This window comes from Hemicordylus capensis, chromosome 6, assembly GCF_027244095.1.
Source record: "Hemicordylus capensis ecotype Gifberg chromosome 6, rHemCap1.1.pri, whole genome shotgun sequence".
Lineage (NCBI taxonomy): Eukaryota > Metazoa > Chordata > Lepidosauria > Squamata > Cordylidae > Hemicordylus > Hemicordylus capensis.
Genome location: NC_069662.1, coordinates 56846371 through 56865254, shown reverse-complemented (window position 1 = coordinate 56865254; position 18884 = coordinate 56846371). Strand labels below are relative to the sequence as shown.

The window sequence follows — 18884 nt, the reverse complement described above, 5'->3', positions numbered from 1 at the left end:
TGCCCAAAGCTTGGGAGGGAGGCAATATCAGCTCCAGAATGTGTTTATAATGCTAGGACGTGGCTCTGGAACTTGTGAAATAGTAACAAAGAGGCCAGGCATTTCCCCCTCATTACTGTTTTCCCTTCTAAACAAAGAAGCACCTTTTAAAAGTGGCGATTCTCTTTATTTAGCAGGGGGAGAGCAACTGGCCCTATCCTTCCCCAGCAGAGCATCTCTCCAGTGGCTGTTGCTGGTGTCTTTCTTTTTTTCCCTTTTGTAGATTGTTAGCCCTTTGGTAACAGGGAGCCACTTTATTTATATCTATGTAAACTGCTTTGGGAACTTTTGTTGAAAAGAGGTATCCTTTGTATTCGTTACCAAAGATAATTCAGAGATGGAGCAATTCCAGGCCAGCAGTTTGGGGCCCCAAACCTCCTCTTAGAAATTTACCACATAAAAGTCCTTAGTGCAAAAGGGAAGAGAAAGTTAATATGAGTGATGAAAGTTTTCCATTTTAGAGAAGATGTTCTTTGTCCATCAGGACCTCAAACTTCTCCCTCCTCACCCCTCACTTCCCAGCTGCATTAGGAAGTATGACCAAGTTTCTTGGAATCCTTCCTTCCAGCCCCACAGAAGATCACCTCCTGACACACCACCAGCTCTATTCCATTCCAGGAACCTAGCTTCTCCTTGCTTGCTTCACACATTGCAGATTTGTTCACCGGCAGCAGTCAGTGGCTTGACCTCACTGATTTGGCAGGAACCTTAATGCATGTAGGCAACATATTACTCTCTGGTTCCTCCTCCACACACACGCACACACAAACACACACAGGTTGTGCTACTGCCCATCAAACGCATGTAGATCAAGTTACGTCATCTCAAGAGAATTTTAAATGGCTACATTTCCATGCCATCTAACAATCCTGACCAGGTTCTGGCAGCTCTTGATGCCCCAAAGAAACATGTTGAGGTACTGGTGAAGAGGACACTTCAAAGTACAGCCATGTTTGAAGAAAAATGATTCCTGCCCCCCACCCCCAAATGAACTCCCAAATGCATTTTCTTTGGGGCAAACGAATAAAAAAACAGCACAAAGCAGCACCGTGAATTGAAAGACAAAATAGCAATAAATCACCAAAACCATTCTGGTTTGCAATTTTATGGTTAATTTACTACCTGTGGTACAGGAAATGGAGCTACCTTTCTCTCGATTTTTCAGGAGAACTCTTCTGCCCCCAGCACTTCTGCATCATCACAGTGTGGCAGTCAAAAGCATCTGAAGCAAGAGGCGGCAGTGGGGGAACAGCAGTGGGAAACGGGGAAATGCTGGCCTCTTCCCGTGACTTTTGTAGTCGATACAAGCAGGTTTTTCCGCCTCCTCTTTCTTCTCCGTAAGCAGACAAGAGGCACACAGGTGCCATGCAACACAACTCAAGGCAATGGAGAGTGGGGCAGGGAGGACTGCTGCGGGGTGGGGCAGGGAGGAGCTTTAGCAGACACAGGTTCTGAGCTGTGGGCTTTCCAGCATGGGAAAAACAGAATAAGGCTTTGCCTGTTGGCAAAAAGAGATGAACTGTTTGAATAGTACCCATCTGACAACGTCTCATTTACAGGGCATTCTGAATTTGTTCACAAGTTCGCAAAACGGGCCCTGTCCAACTCTCCCAGGGTCTTAAATGAGTTTCCTTTTAACAAAACCCTTCACTTCCTTTCCTGCAGCTGCCCACTTATCTTCTGGATCATTCCCCTACCAAAATTTGGTCTGGATCATTCCCCGTTTGGTCTCCTCTTCAAAGTGACCATACTCTGCTATAATCCTTCCACAGCTCTCTTTATTCTGTGACTGGCCCTAAGCCTCACCTGTGCGTACATTTCAGAAACACACACACACACACACACACACACACACACACACACACACACAGAGTCCATGCACATAGCACACTGCCACATGCCATGGCTGGAAAAATACCAGACACCTGGTTGCCTGGGTATCTACACATCTGAGGCTAGCTCAAAAATAATCAAGGATTTGAAGACTCATTCTTTCCACCTGTGCCACAAACAGTGATGTGCTCCTTTCTTCTGGAGGATGTCTGCTACCTGAGCATTTCTGTATTCTGTGCAACACTAGCCCATCCAGAAGTTTTCACCATATGCATAAGATTTGCAACTTCAGCCCGACCCACTAATTTGCAGGCTTAATTTTCCCAGACCTACGTCCTGGGGAATGTGGCCCACAGTGCAGAGACCTCCCCATGACCAGTTACTGTACAAAAAGATATGAATAAGTCACACAATTCTAGATGGCAGCCTCTCCTCTCTCACATCACTGAGCAGCTCTTGGCTCGGTCCTTGCGGATCTCAGAATCAGCCAACAAGTCCGTCCGTCCAGGCACCTGCGTGACCCGCTTCAGCCCTCGCTTTGAGTTGCTGCGCTTGAGGTGTTTGTGTACGCGGTTGACAGATGCCAGGGTGGTCACATGGAAAACGTCCCGCACACTATTCTCCGACACCTTGGAAGAGCACTCCACATACGCCACAGCTCCCAACTGCCGGGCCAGCATGCTGCCCTGTGGGGAGAGGAGGAATGCACCAAAACATTATGCCGGAATTCACGCACAGCCTTTCCCTTCCTCCACTTGCTTTTGTACTCTTCCATTTGCAGCCTCCTGTCCCCCACCCCTCCACCCCTTGATTCTGTCGAACATCTGCCAAGTGCCTCTCGGTCCTCTAAAAACCTTGTGCCATTCTCATGACACTTCTTCAATACAGATCAACCATTCACTGCAAGATGCTTCCCACCTATCGCCTCCCCCAGATGCGATGTTTCTCCATGCGTTTCTTTTATTTCACAGCTAGGAGTTAATTTTAGTTCTTTCCTAGAAGGTGATACAAGTACCTTTTCTCAATCTCTCTCCCCACAACTTACACACACAAACACACACACTGGGAGAGGGGGCTGATGTATAAAATAGGAAGGGGTGAGAATACCGATGCTTGCGGATACCAAAATGTAAAAATAAATAATGATGGTTAACTGCCTTACTGGACTGGTATCCAAGGTGCGTCCTGCCAGGTTCCAGCCACTCCCAGGAACAAGCAAGAACGAACAGAAAGCTACCTGCCTCAAAACCTACAGCTTTGGCTTTGTTCATCCAGACTTCTGTTTTGCCCATTCCCTTGGGCAAAGACTGGACAATAGCATTAAAAAAAAAATCGAGATGAACTCTAAAAATGCACCACATGCTGATAAATAGCAGTCCTGTGCTAACTGGGCAAAGAAGCACCTTTCAAAGTAGTGATTCTCTTATATTAAGCAGAACCACCACTGAGCAGACAGATTCAAAGACAGCACCTTCTTCTGTATGTTCCCCATCGCACATTGAGATAATCTGGAGATGTCTGTCTCCAGTTAGCATCAGTACGTCTGGTGGCGACTCAGAGTCGGGCCTTCTCTGTAGCTGCTCCTGGCCTATGGAATACACTCCCGGCAGATATCCACAGCTTAGGCTCGCTGTTGGCCTTTAAACTTACTTGTTTGGCCTGGCCTTCCAAGGTTTTTAAATTTTTTTTAAAAGTATTTTAATTGGTTTTTAATGGTTTAGAATTGTGTTTATATTGTTTTGAGCACTGTGTTTTAAATGGTGTGTGTTTTTGTGTCTTTTAAAACTGGTTGTACACTGTCCAGAGCCTTTGGATGGGGCGGTTTATAGATAGATTGATAAGATATGGTAAGATACAGTAAGATAAAAAAGAACCCAGCCGTGAGCCATGGAAGAGCCGCACGAGCCCTCCGGAGTTCATTCCCAGCCAGCAAATGCTGGGTGCATGTATTTCCCTTTCTCTCCCTCGCTGGAGGGTGAGAAAGAGAAAGAAATGCACCCAGCCAGCAATGCTGGCTGAGAAGGCGTTCCAGAGAGCTTGAGTGGGCCCTCCAGCAATCAGGCCATGCCCACAGGCATGTGACATCATGCACAAGGGGTGTCACTGGCACAGGCAGCATGCACACGGCAGGGCCACCGGGGACAGGGCAGAACCCGTGCCTCCATTCCCTGGCTTTGCCACTGGCAAGAGCTTCTGGCCCTTTTCAATTCCAGCACAGCATCCTTCCAGTGCCTGTTGCTGGTATCTCCTTGGACGGTGAGCCCTTTGAGGCAGGGGCGTAACAAGGCTGGAGTGGGCCCAGAGACAAAATTTTAAAATGGGCCCCTCGCTGATACACACACACACACACACACACACACACACACACACACACACACACTTAACAATATACAGTCATGTGACTTGCCTCTGGGGGGCCCCTCGAGGTGTGGGGGCCCCCAGGCAGCCACCTCCCCTTGCCTAATAGTAGTTATGCCCCTGCTTTGAGGGACGAGGGACAGAGAACCCCGTCCCCCTCCTCTCTCTCCCCAGCAGACACTGTGCCTTAGGTAAACCCTCTAGTCTCTTCTAACTCTACAAAAGCCCCTCCCAGTACCAAGTAAACCCCAGCCCAAACACACACATGCAGAAATGCACACTCTGTATCACCAACAACTGCTTCACAATTACACACTTTCTCCATAGAAAACACTTGTGTGCGTGTGTAGCGGGGGAACTAAAGCAACAACACACCATGTGTAGATTGCCATATGTGATCAGAGCTGTACTGGGAACTGTGGTCAATTGTGGCAGCAAAACATACAGGTGTGCAGATATCAGGTGCAATCACCTGCACACCTTCAGATGCTTGACCCCAAATCCTTACCTCTTCCATGGTCAGTCGTCAGTTTCTAAAATGTAAGGTGCTGTGGTTCAAGCTGGCCTACCATTAACTTCCTCTGACATTAAAGATCTTCCCTTTCTCCAAGGTCGGGCTGGCTATCACTACTCAATGGTCATAGAAATGCACTCTGCACTTGCTCAGAGTCACTATTATTGTTCCTACTGTGCATTTTGGAGCTAAGCCTTAACACCGATAACAGATTCCAGGGCTTAACCCTAGTGAACCCAGGCTCCGGCAAAAATACAGACCTGCTCATGTGTGACAGGGATAAGGCGCTGCTTGGAGAGTTCCCGTAAGGTGTTGAGGTCAGTGCGCATGTCCAGTTTGCAACCCACTAGCACCACTTTGGCACCAGGGCAGAACTCCTGCGTCTCTCCCTGCCACTGCAAGGGAAAAACAAGAAGAGTTGGGGTTAAATCCATTGGCACGAAGGGCGGTGGCACAGTCACACCACACATTTTCTACCCCCATCACTTCTGGCTCGCTACATTTACCTCTTTGAAGTGGCTTCCCTGCAAAGGCTTATAAAGAACAAAATTCAATTGATAATGTTGCCCAATGCCAGGTTCCATAAATCAGTAGCCATGCAGGAATCCAGACAGGAGAAGGCAATGCCTGCCCATATGTAGTCTGTATACATGAGACTCTATCCCTTACAAAACATACACTGGAAGCCAACATTTTTATTGTAAGCTTTCAGGCAGAAGTACTTTGGGTGGGCGGGTGGGGGGGGGAGTGTTTGTGTAGCATGTAGCATCATGGGCACTTAAATACCAATACCGAATTGGTGGTCTTTGGTTTGTGTTTCCCAGTGATGAGGACTTGGTCCTATGCACATGCTCAAAAGTATTATTTTATTAACACTGTGTATATTTCACGATTCCACCTCACATCACTCACATACCGAAACTGATACCAGCAATACAGTTCAACATTCTGTGAGTTTCTGCTTTATTTTTCTAAAAACCAGAGAAGATTTAAAGCCTTTAAGGTTGCAAGGGCTTGCATTGTTTATACAGTATAGATTTCAGAATTCAGCTTTCTGGGCACAGAATTAGAGTCACCTTGGTGGTTAGAGAGTTCCTTGTAAAGGTAAAGTGTGCTGTCGAGTCAGTGTCGACTCCTGGCAACCACAGAGCCCTGTGGTTGTCTTTGGTAGAATACAAGAGAGGGGTTTCCCATTGCCATCTCCCACGCAGTATGAGATGATGCCTTTCAGCATCTTCCTATATCGCTGCTGCCCGATATACCAGCAGCCTCTGGCTTGCTAGTCAAGTCATTTCCCCGCTGTGCCAGTAGAAATCAAGTTTGTATGGTGTGGGGGAAGATGTGCTTATTCAGAGAGTCTCCAGTGATTTCCCTTCCCCTCCCCTCTGGCCTTACAAGCTGTTTGTATGAAGCCAAAGCTCTGTGAAAAACAAAAGCTGGTTCCTATTTTGCATGACAGGCACCGATTATAATAATTCCCCACCCACCCATTCCTTGCATTCGTATCTAAGCCTGGGGGTAAGACACACAGCTTTTAAAGTCTCCCACATTTCAAAATGCTAAACTTCAGCTTCCACTTCACAGTGCCCGAGGAACTCTGCTTGCTACACAAGCCTGCAAAACGCACACTGGAGGGAAATGGAAGACTGCTTAGAAGAAAAATCCCAAGAGATCCCCATTTGTTTTATGTAGTTGCATCACACACACACACACTTCTCCAAAAGCCTCTGGGAGGGCTGTAGCAAAGACAAACTGGAGGTGAACAGTGCAGACTCAAGACAATGGCAATTTGCCAGAATAAAAAGGGGGTGGTGTACAGATTTTTAAGCAATCTCAGGCTTCAGGCAGCCAGAAGTCTATCCAAGGTCAACATAGGATCAAAATAGGAAGCTGCCTTATACCGAGTCAGACTATTGGTCCAGCTAGCTCAGTACTGTCTACACAGACTGGCAGCAGCTTCTCCAGGGTTGCAGGCAGGAGTCTCTCTCAGCCCTATCTTGGGGATGCTGCCAGGGAGGGAACTTGGAACCTCCTGCATGTAAACATACAGATGCTCTTCCCAGAATGGCTCCATTCCCTCAGGAGAATATCTTGCAGTGCTTGCACATGTAATCCCTTAGTCATATGCAACCAGGGCAGACCCTGCTTAGCAAAGGGGACCGGTCATGCTTGCTACCACCAGACCAGGTCACCAGGCCTATATTGTAGTTGGACTAGGTGGGTACTTGTGCAGAGGGATTCCAAGTCCAAAGACATAAGTACCAAGCAAGCTTGAGTTCTAGCACCCTTGTTTTGCTTGGGTTGTGTGTGTGTGTGTGTGTGTGTGTGGTTTTTTTTAAGTTAAGCACTGCTCACACAGTCACACAATAGAAAGACATTTGCTTCCAGTCATTCTGATTCAGATAAGGCCTTATCTATTGTCAAAGCAGACACTTTCTACAAGGCTGGTCATAATAAACAGCCGCACACAGGATATTTCACAGATGGTTGTATTCTATTCAGTAATCCTTTGCAGTTTTGGGACATTTGTTCCAAGGGGGATCCTGTCGAGAGTGTGGGGGGAAGAGTCAAGAGGCAAAAGGGAGGGGAGGGAGGATATGGAATTGTTGCTGGATAAACCTTTCGTTAAAGCTACTTTAGATTTCCTTATATGTATGAAGGAAGCAGCTATACGACACAGATGTGCCGAGCACCATGTGCAAGGGCCCTGCCAGTACCGGGCTTAGCCTCTGATCTCTGCCGTGGAGTGGACTTAGAACATAAGGCCCAAGGCCCATCTAGTCCAGCATCCTGTTTCACACAGTGGCCCACCCTGGAAGCCTACAGGCAGGGGTTGAGGGCATGCCCTCCTGCTGTTACTCTCCTGCAACTGGTACTCAGAGGCATCCTGAGACTGGCACACAGTATGGCATTGCCATTCTGTTTGAGGTCACTTGCTTTTGCACACGGAAGCATCAGCAACACATGGATAACAGCAGCTGCCTGGAAGTCGTCAAACATCAGGTCTGCAAGCTTATTAAGGGCTTGCTACTTTTAACAACTGCAAGCCAACATTTCCAGGAACACAAGCTCCAGAAGGGATGCCACACCAGAAGACACAGAATTTTGGAGTAGACGAGGAGTGCCTGCTCACTCTTCAAGAGGAGAGTTGGGAATCCAAAAGATGCTTGCAACAGCTCCCCCAAAGTGCAAGGGACCTCCACAGCATCCTTGATCCATATACGACCACATCCCAGACACACTCGGTTTTAGTTAGCTCACCTTTTTAGGGACGCTGTCCAGGGTCTCAGGACGGCTGATGTCAAAGCATATAAGAACAGCGTCTGAATCCGGGTAGGCAAGAGGGCGCACGTTGTCATAGTACGTTGAGCCTGCAGGGGGGGGGGCAAGGGAGAAGGAGAGCACAAGCCCTTTGTTTAGTCTTGGGACCATACATGGCCGTTAACCTTTCGCTCAGAATGACATCTCTTTTGCTCAGGTATGCAGAAGTAGTTCAGGTACCTGAGGTAATGAAGAGCGGTATATAAGTAATATTAATAATAATAATTTCAAACAGATAGCTTCAGCTGTTTAGCTGAATTCCACACAAAAAAGCTGACCAATTATTGAAATCAGTACTTGGAAACGTTGAATTTTTATTTTTGCAAGACTAAATTGTAAGTTTCGATGATAAATGGTTACCAGTAAGGATAATGTGCCCATCCACATGGTCAGCCACTGTGTATCATTAGCTTGGCTCGTGAAGTGACAGAAAGTGATCTCTGCATGGCAGCCCCAAAACGCAAACAGGTAAGTAAGGCTCAGACAGAGCCTTACAGCTTGGGACTAAGTTACATGAGAGACAGCCTTGCCCCATATGTCCTGATTCAGACCTTAAGATCCTCTTCAGAGGCCTTGCTCAGAGTGCCCCTGCCAAATGAGGTGAGGCAGGTGCCTACTAGGAAGAGAGCCTTTTCGGTGGTGGCACTCCATTTATGGAATAGCCTCTCCAGTGAGGTTCGCCTGGCACCGTCACTTTGTTCTTTTAGATGCCAGGTAAAGATCTTTGTGTTCACTCAAGCTTTTTAAAACTGATTTTAAAAAAACAGTTTTAAAAATGTTTTCTATTGTATTCTGTGTTGTTGTTGGAGTTGTGTTTTACTTATTTTTATTGGATTTTTTAAACTTTTGTGAGCCACCCAGCGAACAGTCTATTACGGGGTGGCTGCTCTGGGAAGAGCAGAAGGTTCCAAGTTCCCTCCCTGGCTTCTCCAAGATAGGGCTGAGAGAGATTCCTGCCTGCAACCTTGGAGAAGCCGCTGCCAGTCGGTGAAGACAATACTGAGCTAAATAGACCAATGGTCTGACTCAGTATATGGCAGCTTCCTATGTCCCTTGTTGTTGTTCAAGGCCATCCAATAAGCTTCACAGCAGAGCATGGAATGTGAACGTGACATCTGGACCCACCACCCCAGCCACTGAACCACAGTGCCACTTCATCCTCAAATCTCAGAGATTTGTGCTAAGTCACTACCATGCAACATAGTTGCAAACGGGGTGTGTGGTTGGCTCAGAATGCAAGGCTGTCTTTCCTACACTTGCAAGCAATTATGACTTCCAAGGGGAGATGGGGAGCGGGGGTGGGGGAGACAGAGTGTCAGCAAGGAATGGAATCACGGTGGTCCAGAGGATAGGCTAGGGGTGGCCAGCCTGAAGTTTTTTGGCCTTGTTAGTGGACTACAATTCCTCATCAACTGTGGCCAGGGATGATGGGAGTTGTAGTCAACAATAGCTGGAAAGCCTCCGGTTGACCACTCTTGCAACCACTGGTGCCTTTAAAATGTGGACCTAGTAACCAGCACCTGGGTTGCCAAAACAATCCAAGAATGATTGTTCAGAAGCAGGTTTCTTCCTCCCGCCCCACCCCAGAGAAACCTGACCCTTGCCTGTTCTCCCTTCCTACTCAGCTTCTTGAAAGACCAACCTGTATGGAAGGTATGAAGCAAGGGCAAACCTCCATAGCTGTGAGCATCATTCCTCTGCCATTTATCTACCGTAGCCAGCAGCCACCCTCTGGGAATGAGTCTCCTGAGTCAGTGTAACTTTCAGATAAGATTAATCCTTAATCCGCCACCTAAGGCTCACACCTAAGGACTTGATTAGCAAGCCAGAGGTTGCCGGTTCAGGGATATAGGAAGACGCTGAAAGGCATCATCTCATATTGCGTGGGAGATGGCAATGGTAAACCCCTCCTGTATTCTACCAAAGACAACCACAGGGCTCTGTGGGCGCCAGGAGCCAACACCGACTCAACAGCACACTTTACTTTAACCCCCCTCATTTTAGAGCTAAGCACCACTTAGAAGGATGGCGGGGAAAGAGACACCACTCATATGTCTTTCTTTTTCTATCTAAAAAACTAGATCCTAAGTTATGCAAGTTATTTTTCCACCCCTGTATAGTTCCAGATCCTACTTTTGCAACAGACATATTGTATGGCCTTCAGCAAGTTACCCATCTCTTAGTTTCCCAGCTGTGAAAATGGGAAAGATAACTGGCCTTACAGATTGCAAGGGCAACAAAGACTGTAAAATACTTTACAAATACAAATGCTATGTAAGTGATTCACGGTGGCCACAGACTGGAAGATCAGGAAAGAACAGCCCTTATGTTTAGAATAGATGCCTGGCAGTCTGGAATGGATTCACCCTCCTCCTTTTTCAGCACATAAAAGAGGTGCCAGCATGCGGAGCAGAGGCCATAAATTAGCAGGCTGCAATTATGTATTCTGCCGCGGCAGGATCCAGTAACGATACCCAGCACACACACACACACACATCTCTTAAATGCAAACTGGACAATTCAGTCTTTTGCTCCATAAACGGTTTGATTTGAGGCACATTTTGTGGGCAAATCATAGAGGCCTCAAGTAAACAGCAGTGAAGCTGTCACACAACAATATAGGAGCACGTTTCAGTTTGGCAGCATGAACAGGGTACAGTTTCCTGGAGGGATGGAGAAACAGATGCTTGGAAGGAAGGAGGGGGGGGAGGGAGGGAGCAACAAATAGGCAATCTCTTGTTGGAAAGACTGGAAACTTTGTACACTTATTCTTACATTTAGCAGGAAATGTCCTGTCCTCTTCTGGATAAGTCCTTAGGGCTAGAATGCTTGCCACCCCACAGGGGAGGAACAACCTCCCCTTGCTGGGTGGCAAACCTCCTCTTGCTCATTGCTGGGAACAAGAATCACCCCTTAATTTCTAAAAAGAGGTATGGTGGGACTCCGGCCTGCCTGGGAAATATGAACTTGGACCTGCAATCCTCCCAATTATATAGGGACCGACTAAGTTTACGCAGCGGGGAGGGAAAAGCACTCTACAGAAGCTCAAAGGCACTCACTATTACCATTTCAAATGTTTCAAGACAGAGTCCTGGCACTAGAACAACTCTGCTGGGTGCTACGATGAAAGCAGGGCTGCCACCAAAAACAGCAGCCGTGTGTTTCGCTCCCCTCTCCCTTTATATAACACCTGGTACAACTTGTCTATGTTCTGACATCACAATATTCTGTATTTCCCCACCTGCCACTTGACATCAATGGTTGGCAGTGAAGATTGGGGAGGAATGCAAAATATTGAGATGTCAGGATACAGATAAATTGGACTTGGAAGGGGATATCCGGGGTCGGAGGCAGGGGGAGTAGACTCACCGCTACTTTTTTCAGCAGCAGCTGTGCAGGTTAGTGTCTAGTCCTGGCCTGTGTCACAGAGCCTGTTGTGAAAGTTAAGCAGTGCAACCAGAATCCTCCCCCACAGTTGGATGCCACAACCCTGTCCCAGCTCAGCCAAATGTATCACCAAGTAGGCCAAAAACTGCAACAAGCAGCTGCACTTTGCACACAGAAGAGAGCCAATCCCTCCTCTGTTCTAAGAGATAGTGCAGCTCCTTGACGTAGGGACAATGGCTCACTCAAGTTCGGAGAGAGGGAAGCTGGATGCCCACACTCTTTCCTGGCATATTGAAACTAGCAGCTGTGCCAAAGAGCCAGAAAAGCTGAGAGAGGGAGCGGGGAGGGAGGAGAGTCTTTATACCAGCTCAGCCAAATTCACAGCATCCAAGGAGAGCAGAGGTGGGTTGAACTCCCGAAACCATCTACTGCAGGTCTGCTCAACTTCGGCCCTCCTGCAGATGTTGGCCTACAAGAACGCCTTCTTCGTTATGAACCTGGCCGCCAATTAAGATCTTCAGGGGTGGTTTGTCTGAGGGTGCCACCGGCTCTCAGAGTCTTCTCTGTAGTTGCCCCTGGCACCTCCTGCTGAGATTAGAGCTGCTCCATCCCTATTGACCTTTAGGAAACAACTGAAGACACATCTCTTCAGCCAAGCTTTTTAGCTATTTAGTGGTTTTATTTATTTATTTATACATTTCTATCCCACTCTTCCTCCAAGGAGCCCAGAACAGTGTACATGGTTATGTGTACCCTCACAACAACCCTGTGAGGTAGGTTGGGCTGAGAGATACATGACTGGCCCAGAGTCACACAGGGAGTTTAATGGCTGCATAGGGATTTGAACTCGGGTCTCCCCGGTGCTAGTCCAACACTCTAACCACTACACCATGCTGGCTCTTTTTAGCTATTTTTATTTGAACTTTTATATGTTTTAATTGGTGGTGTTGCTTTTTAAAATTGTTCTGTTTTAATGTTGTAAACTGCCTAGTGGCTTCAGTCGTGGGCGGTATACAAATATTCTAAATAAATAAAATAAATAATAGATACAACTCCCATACTCCCTGGCTATTGGTGACTGTGGCTGAGGATTATGGGAGTTGTAGTCCAAACACAGCCTGGTGGGGGCAAAGTTGAGCAGGCCTGATCTACTGCGACTCCCTTGCTTCATGGCAGGACAAGCCCTCCACAGACCAGCCCTGAGCTCAGCATCCCACTAGCAAGAGGGAGGAGTGCTCTGCAGCTCCACTTCCCAGGCGGCAGCTACGTCTACCCTTTCCTAAAGGTTCAAACCCAACTTTGGGCAGAGTCCGAGGCTTGGAGGCGCCTGGGTGGGGAATGGGTGCAAGCAGAGCAAGCCTCTGCCGTGGTGGTGTCTATCAGCAAGCAGCACAATCCTGTTGAGTGCAGGTCTGACACCCCCCTGCAGGCACACAGTGTGCAAGCTGAGTAAACAAAGAGCCCAAACTGCTTCTGCAGTGAGTCAGCACCGTGGTAGGGCATGCCATGTTAACCACAAGGCCATCTTATTTATATGGCACATATGGCACCATCCATCTTGCTCATCCCTAAGGAATATGATACGCTTGTGTCAGGCCCAGAAGACTGCCCACGGCTTCCAGGAGGGACCTGCAGCTTCTCCTGGTGAAGGAACAAACACAAGACATCCCTGGCAGGCTGCAGAGCAGGCTCGAAGGGCAAGAGTGCTGTCATTCTCTAGCCTCTACAGGCCTTCCAAAACATTATTATTATTATTATTTCTTGTTTACACAGTCAGACAGGTGTTATTGACTGGTTTGTTTTATCCAGACATCGAGTCCTTCCCAAGGACCTGGGATGCCAGAATTTTATTGTCAATGGTTATAGATATCGTCGCAGAATATAGGCTGTTCCCAGTAAAGCTGCTTTTTGTAATTGGCTGATGGTGATTTCTGTGGCCCCTATGGTGTTGAGGTGCTCTTCAAGGTCTTTTGGAACTGCACCCAGGGCGCCAATTACCACTGGGATTACTTTGGTCTTTTTCTGCCACTGCCTTTCAATTTCAATTTGTAGATCTTTGTATTTGGTGATTTTCTCTATTTCTTTTTCTTCTATTCTGCTATCCCCTGGTATTGCTATGTCGATTATTTTAACTTGTTTTTCTTTCTTCTCAACTACAGTTATATCTGGTGTATTGTGTGGCAGATGTTTGTCTGTTTGTAGTCGGAAGTCCCATAATATTTTTACATCTTCATTTTCTACCACTTTTTCAATTTTATGGTCCCACCAATTTTTGGCTACAGGTAGCTTGTATTTTTTGCAGATGTTCCAGTGTATCATCGCTGCTACCTTGTCATGCCTTTGTTTGTAGTCAGCCTGTGCAATCTTTTTACAACAGCTGATTAGGTGGTCCACTGTTTCATCTGCTTCTTTACAAAGGCGGCACTTGCTGTTTGTTGTGGATTTTTCGACTTTTGCTCTTATTGCATTTGTTCTCAGTGCCTGTTCTTGCGTAACCAGTATTAAACCCTCTGTTTCTTTCTTCAAGTTGCCATTCTTAAGCCATTGACAGGTCTTGGTGATGTCTGATTTTCCACTTATATGGTGCAATTATTATTATTATTATTACATTTTATATCCCGCGCTTCGTCCAAGGAGCTCAAAGTGGTGTACTACAAACTTACGTTTCTCCTCACAACAACCCTGTGAAGTAGGTCAGGCTGAGAGAGAAGTGACTGGCCCAGAGTCACTCAGCACATCGAACTCAACAGCCTGCTCATATTATCTCTGTAGCAGTTTCATGTCTGGCTTAGTGGGGTTCCCACATGTTCATAACGCAAATAAAAGAATGTGGAGGATAAAGAAGAGCCACCCGGAAGAGGAAAACAAAGCTGATGTTCCAGAAGCTAGGCTGTTCACAGCTCAGGAGGAGTCAAGGATCTTAGTAGGAAACACGTTTTCAAATACCATGAGGACTAGAAACTGGATTCTCAAGATGCTCCTGGAAGCCATAATCTGTACCAAGGTCAAGGCTACACACTGATCAAACCCTGTGCCTAGCATTTTAAAAGTGTGCTGCCAGCTTCTAGAAACTGGAAATTTATTCTACTCCTGATGCCTATGACAAAATACTTCACTGTCCTTATCTTTTTACTCTTACAACTACCCTGTGGAGGTAGCTAGACTGAAATCCAGGAACTTGCCCATGGCTATGATGTATAAGCTGCATAACTGACTTGGGGATATGAGCCAAGCAGCCCTTAACTTCCTGGGGAAAGCGGCGGGGGGGGGGGGGCATCATGGCTCACATCCACTTGAAAATCATGCTCTCTGCTTCTGAAGCCTTTCCCCCTAATCCCACAGGTGGGGTGGCTAATTTTGGCTAGCTCAAGGGAAAGGTACTCTGCACACATTTAGATGCACTCTTATTCCTTCACATAGTCAAAGCCAGTGTGGTGTAGTGGTTAGAGTGTTGGACAAGAACTGGGAAGACCCAAGTTCAAATCCCCACTCAGTCATAAGACTCACAGTCACCTGCGTCTTGGCCTGTCCTACCTCATAGGAACACACGAAGCTGTCATATGCCAAGTCAGACCATTGGTCCATCTTGCTCAGTATTGTCTACACAGACTAGCAGCGGCTTCTCCAAGGGTTGCAGGCAGCCCTATCTTGGAGATGATGCCAGGGAGGGAACTTGGAACCTTCTGCATGCAAACATGCAGAGTGGCTCCATCCCCTAAGGGAGAATCTTAGTGCTCACACATGTAGTCTCCCATTCAAATGCAACCAGGGTAGACCCTGCTTAGCAAAGGAGACAATTCATGCTTGCTACTACAAGACCAAGTACACCTTAAGTGACACAGCGGGGAAATGCTTGACTAACAAGCAGAAGGTTCAAATCCCCGCTGGTACTATATCAGGCAGCAGCGATGTAGGAAGATGCTGAAAGGCATAATCTCATACTGTGAGGGGGGGAGGCAATGGTAAGCCCCTCCTGTATTCTACCAAAAGAAAACCACAGGGCTCTGTGGGCGCCAAGAGTTGAAATCGACTTTACGGCACACTTTGCTTTTTACCACAAGACCAAGCCACCTAATCGCACAGCGGGGAAATAACTTGCCTAGCGAGCAAGAGTTTGCCAGTTCGAATACCCACTGGTATATTTCCCAGATGATGGGAAACACCTATATCGTGCAGCAGTGATATAGGAAGATGCTGAAAGGGATCATCTCATATTGCGCGGGAGAAGGCAATGGTAAACCCCTCCTGTATTCTACCAAAGACAACCACAGGGCTCACCGACTCGACGGTGCGACTTTAACTTTACCTACCACAAGACCAGCTCTCCTTTCATAGGATTGTTGTGAGGATAAACACCACTCTGGGCTCCTTGGAGGTCAAGAGTGGGATACAAATGTAAATAAATAAAAATGGTCCACAGTGGAGTTTGGGTCCCCAAAGTGCAGATCTGGCATCCTCTTCCAAACCTCCCACTGCCACTGTACTGCACAGTACCATTTCAGATTCAGAGGCAACCACCTCCCAACTATTCTCCAGCCCCTTTTCCTCGGCCTTCAAGTCCACACACCCCAGGTGAAAAAGGAAGCCACCACCCTGCTGCAACCCCCTTCCCCACCCATGCACACACACATTGTGCATGAGAAACAGCCAAGCTATTGTCCTCATGCCAGGACCTGCCAAGGGGGAAGTAAAAGCAGCAGGCTTTTTTAAAAAAAGTTTTTTAAAAAAAAATGCTGCTTGAAAAGCTGTCAGAGAATGAAAAGGATGGACGTGGCAGCTTTCCCAAAGGCCTTTGGTCAATAGAATCTGGAGCGGTCCCCAGCACAAGCCTGGGAAACAGCCCCCCACCCTCTGAGAAATGCAGCCAGCCTGGATTTCCCAGAGGTAGGCTGGGGTGGGTGGCGCCAAGGGGAAAAGGGAGAAACGCCGAAATCCAGCCCCCAAAGCTGCAAAGGCCCAGCCATGGAGCAGAAGCTAGACCTTGCCAAAGAGAGCAGCACACTGCAGTCAGGCCACAAGGGTGCTTTCTCCACAGTGCCTCCCTTCTAGCCTGGGCGGCTCGATCTGTATACTAATAAGGAACATGCTGTTAGGACACGGACCAGGGCCGTAGGGCAATAAATGCAGGATTGGAAATGAAAACGGGAACACATTTGCCGCATAACAATAATGTTTCAAAAATAACGGTCACTGGAGGACAAAAAGAGAGGGAAAGATAAGAGCAGATATTTGCACTGCTATGTAGCAAATCGCATAGAATTTTAGAATTGGAAGGGACCTTGGAGCAGGCCTTGCAGTCCATTCCCTATCTCAGTGTGGGAAACTGCTAAAGGTAAAGTGTGCCATTGAGTCAGTGTCAACTCCTGGCGCCCACAGAGCCCTGTGGTTGTCTTTGGTAGAATACAGGAGGGGTTGACCATTGCCTCCTCCCGCGCAGTATGAGATGATGCCTTTCATCACCTTCCTATATTGCTGCTGCCCGGTATAGGGGTTTCTTCCCATAGTCTGGGAAACATCCCAGCGGAAATTCAAACCGGCAACTTCTGGCTTGCTAGTCAAGTCATTTCCCTGCTGTAACATTACTGCTACAGCATTCCTAACCGAAGATCATGCAACCGCTACATAAGAACAGCCCTGCTGGATCAGGCCCAAGGCCCATCCAGTCCAGCATCCTGTTTCATACAGTGGCCCACCAGATGCCGCTGGAAGCCTACAGGCAGGAGTTGTGGGCATGCCCTCTCTCCTGCTGTTACTCCCCTGCAACTGGTACTCAGACGCATCCTGCCTTTGAGGCTGGAGGTGGCCTTTAGCCCTCTAACTAGTAGCTGATGATAGACCTCTCCTCCATAAAGTTATCCAAACCCCTCTTAAAGCCTTCCAGCTTGCTGCCTGTCATCACGTCCTCTATCTGAAAACCTCTGGAGAAGGAGAGCCCACCACAGCATGAGGCAGACTGTCCTATGGCCGAACAGCTCTTCTAGTCAGGAAATTATGCCTAAATCTGGTTCCATGTAATTTCAACCTAGCCATCTCCCCTTGGCCTCATAGGATTTGGTTTCCAGACTCCTCCTCACCAGGGAGTAGCCACCAGTAAACAAGGAGGGAAAGAAATGTCCCTGGGCCACTGGGGTCGGTGGAGAATGCCATAGTGCCCCTCTTCCAGGGCACCCCCTTGTCCTTCTCCTGCACCCAGCTGGTAAACGACGTGCTCACTGGCTGAGAGCATGAGGCACGGGCTCTTTCCTTCCCAGCCGGCGCTTCATTAAGACACCAGCTGGGTGCTTCTTTCTCTGCCTCACTCAGAGGCAGAGGCTGGAATTCACGAGAGAAGGAAAGGGAGAGGGGTCACAGGACCTGTCTTGCTGATACTGGCCAACCCTGTGTCTGATGTCAATGCAGGGGACATGGCTGGTGCATGCATGTGGCACCAAATGGTCAAGGGGCAGCTGGCAGGGTCTTGTCTCCTGGCCACTGATGAGCTCTCTGTGGTGCTGCTCCTCCTCCTCCTCACTATTTCAGCTGCCTTCCTCTGAGCCCATTCCAGTTTATCAGTGTCCCAGAACTGGAGACAGTATTCCAAGTGTGGCTTGACCAGCAGAGAATAAAGAACTATTACTATTTGTGACCTGGACACTACGCCTCTCTTCCCACATCCCAAGATTGCATTAGCTTTTTGAGCAGCTGCATCACATTGCTGGCTCACATGCAACATGTGGGCCACTAAGATACCCGTAGTCTTTTCACATGCACTACTGCCAAGCCTGGGCTTCTCCGTCCTATACTTGTGCTTTTTTTTTTTTTTTTTTTTTTGCTCAAATACAGCACTTTACATTTGTCTCTCTTAGACTTCATCTGGTTCTTTTTGGCCCAATATTCAAACCTGTCTAGATCATTTTGACTCTTTGTTTCTGTTTTCTGTGTTAGCTATCCCCCTAGCTGCACATCAATGGCAAATCTGACAAACATTCCCTCTACACCATCATCTAGGTCATTTATAAAAGCACACGGCCCAGGACAGAGCTCTGCGGCACTCCACTCAATACCTCCCTCCCTGCTGAGTCATTAATGAGCACCTGTTAGGTATAGCTGTGAACCCACCTAATAGTAGTATCATCTAGACCACATTTTCCCACTGTATCAATAGGGATAGCTTGGGTAAATTTGTCAGGTGATTTGCTGGAATCAAGAAGGGCTATGTTCACAGCATACCCATGATCAACTAAATTAGTAACTCTATCAAGAAAGGAGGTAAGTTTGATCTGGCATGATTTGTTCTCGACAAACCCCTGCTGGTTCCTAGTAATCACTAATGGTGTGCACGGAACCGGTGCCTGCTGGCTCGACGGTGGGGGGGATCTCTTTAAGGATGGGGGAGAATGCTCTAACCTCTCCTGCCACATTCCCCCCTCTGGCGCTGCCTTTTAAAATGGTC

General features: G+C 47.6%; 1 protein-coding gene across 4 annotated transcripts in view; it reads right to left on the bottom strand.

Annotated features, from left to right (window-relative positions):
• Positions 1 to 1128: 1128 nt before the first annotated feature.
• RND2 (Rho family GTPase 2) overlaps positions 1129 to 18884 on the bottom strand; it is a 38211-nt gene continuing 20455 nt past the window's right edge. For 2 of the 4 annotated variants that reach the window (XM_053263748.1, XM_053263751.1), the window contains exons 3-6: positions 8006 to 8115; positions 5005 to 5139; positions 2314 to 2558; positions 1129 to 1537 (exon numbers count right to left, since the gene is read on the bottom strand). In XM_053263748.1, coding sequence (XP_053119723.1) covers positions 1417 to 1537; positions 2314 to 2558; positions 5005 to 5139; positions 8006 to 8115 — 611 coding nt within the window. In that variant the 3' untranslated portion in view covers positions 1129 to 1416. Of the gene's footprint in view, positions 2559 to 5004; positions 5140 to 8005; positions 8116 to 18884 lie in introns of all 4 variants that reach the window. The other 2 variants (XM_053263750.1, XM_053263749.1) reach the window with 2 other exon arrangements.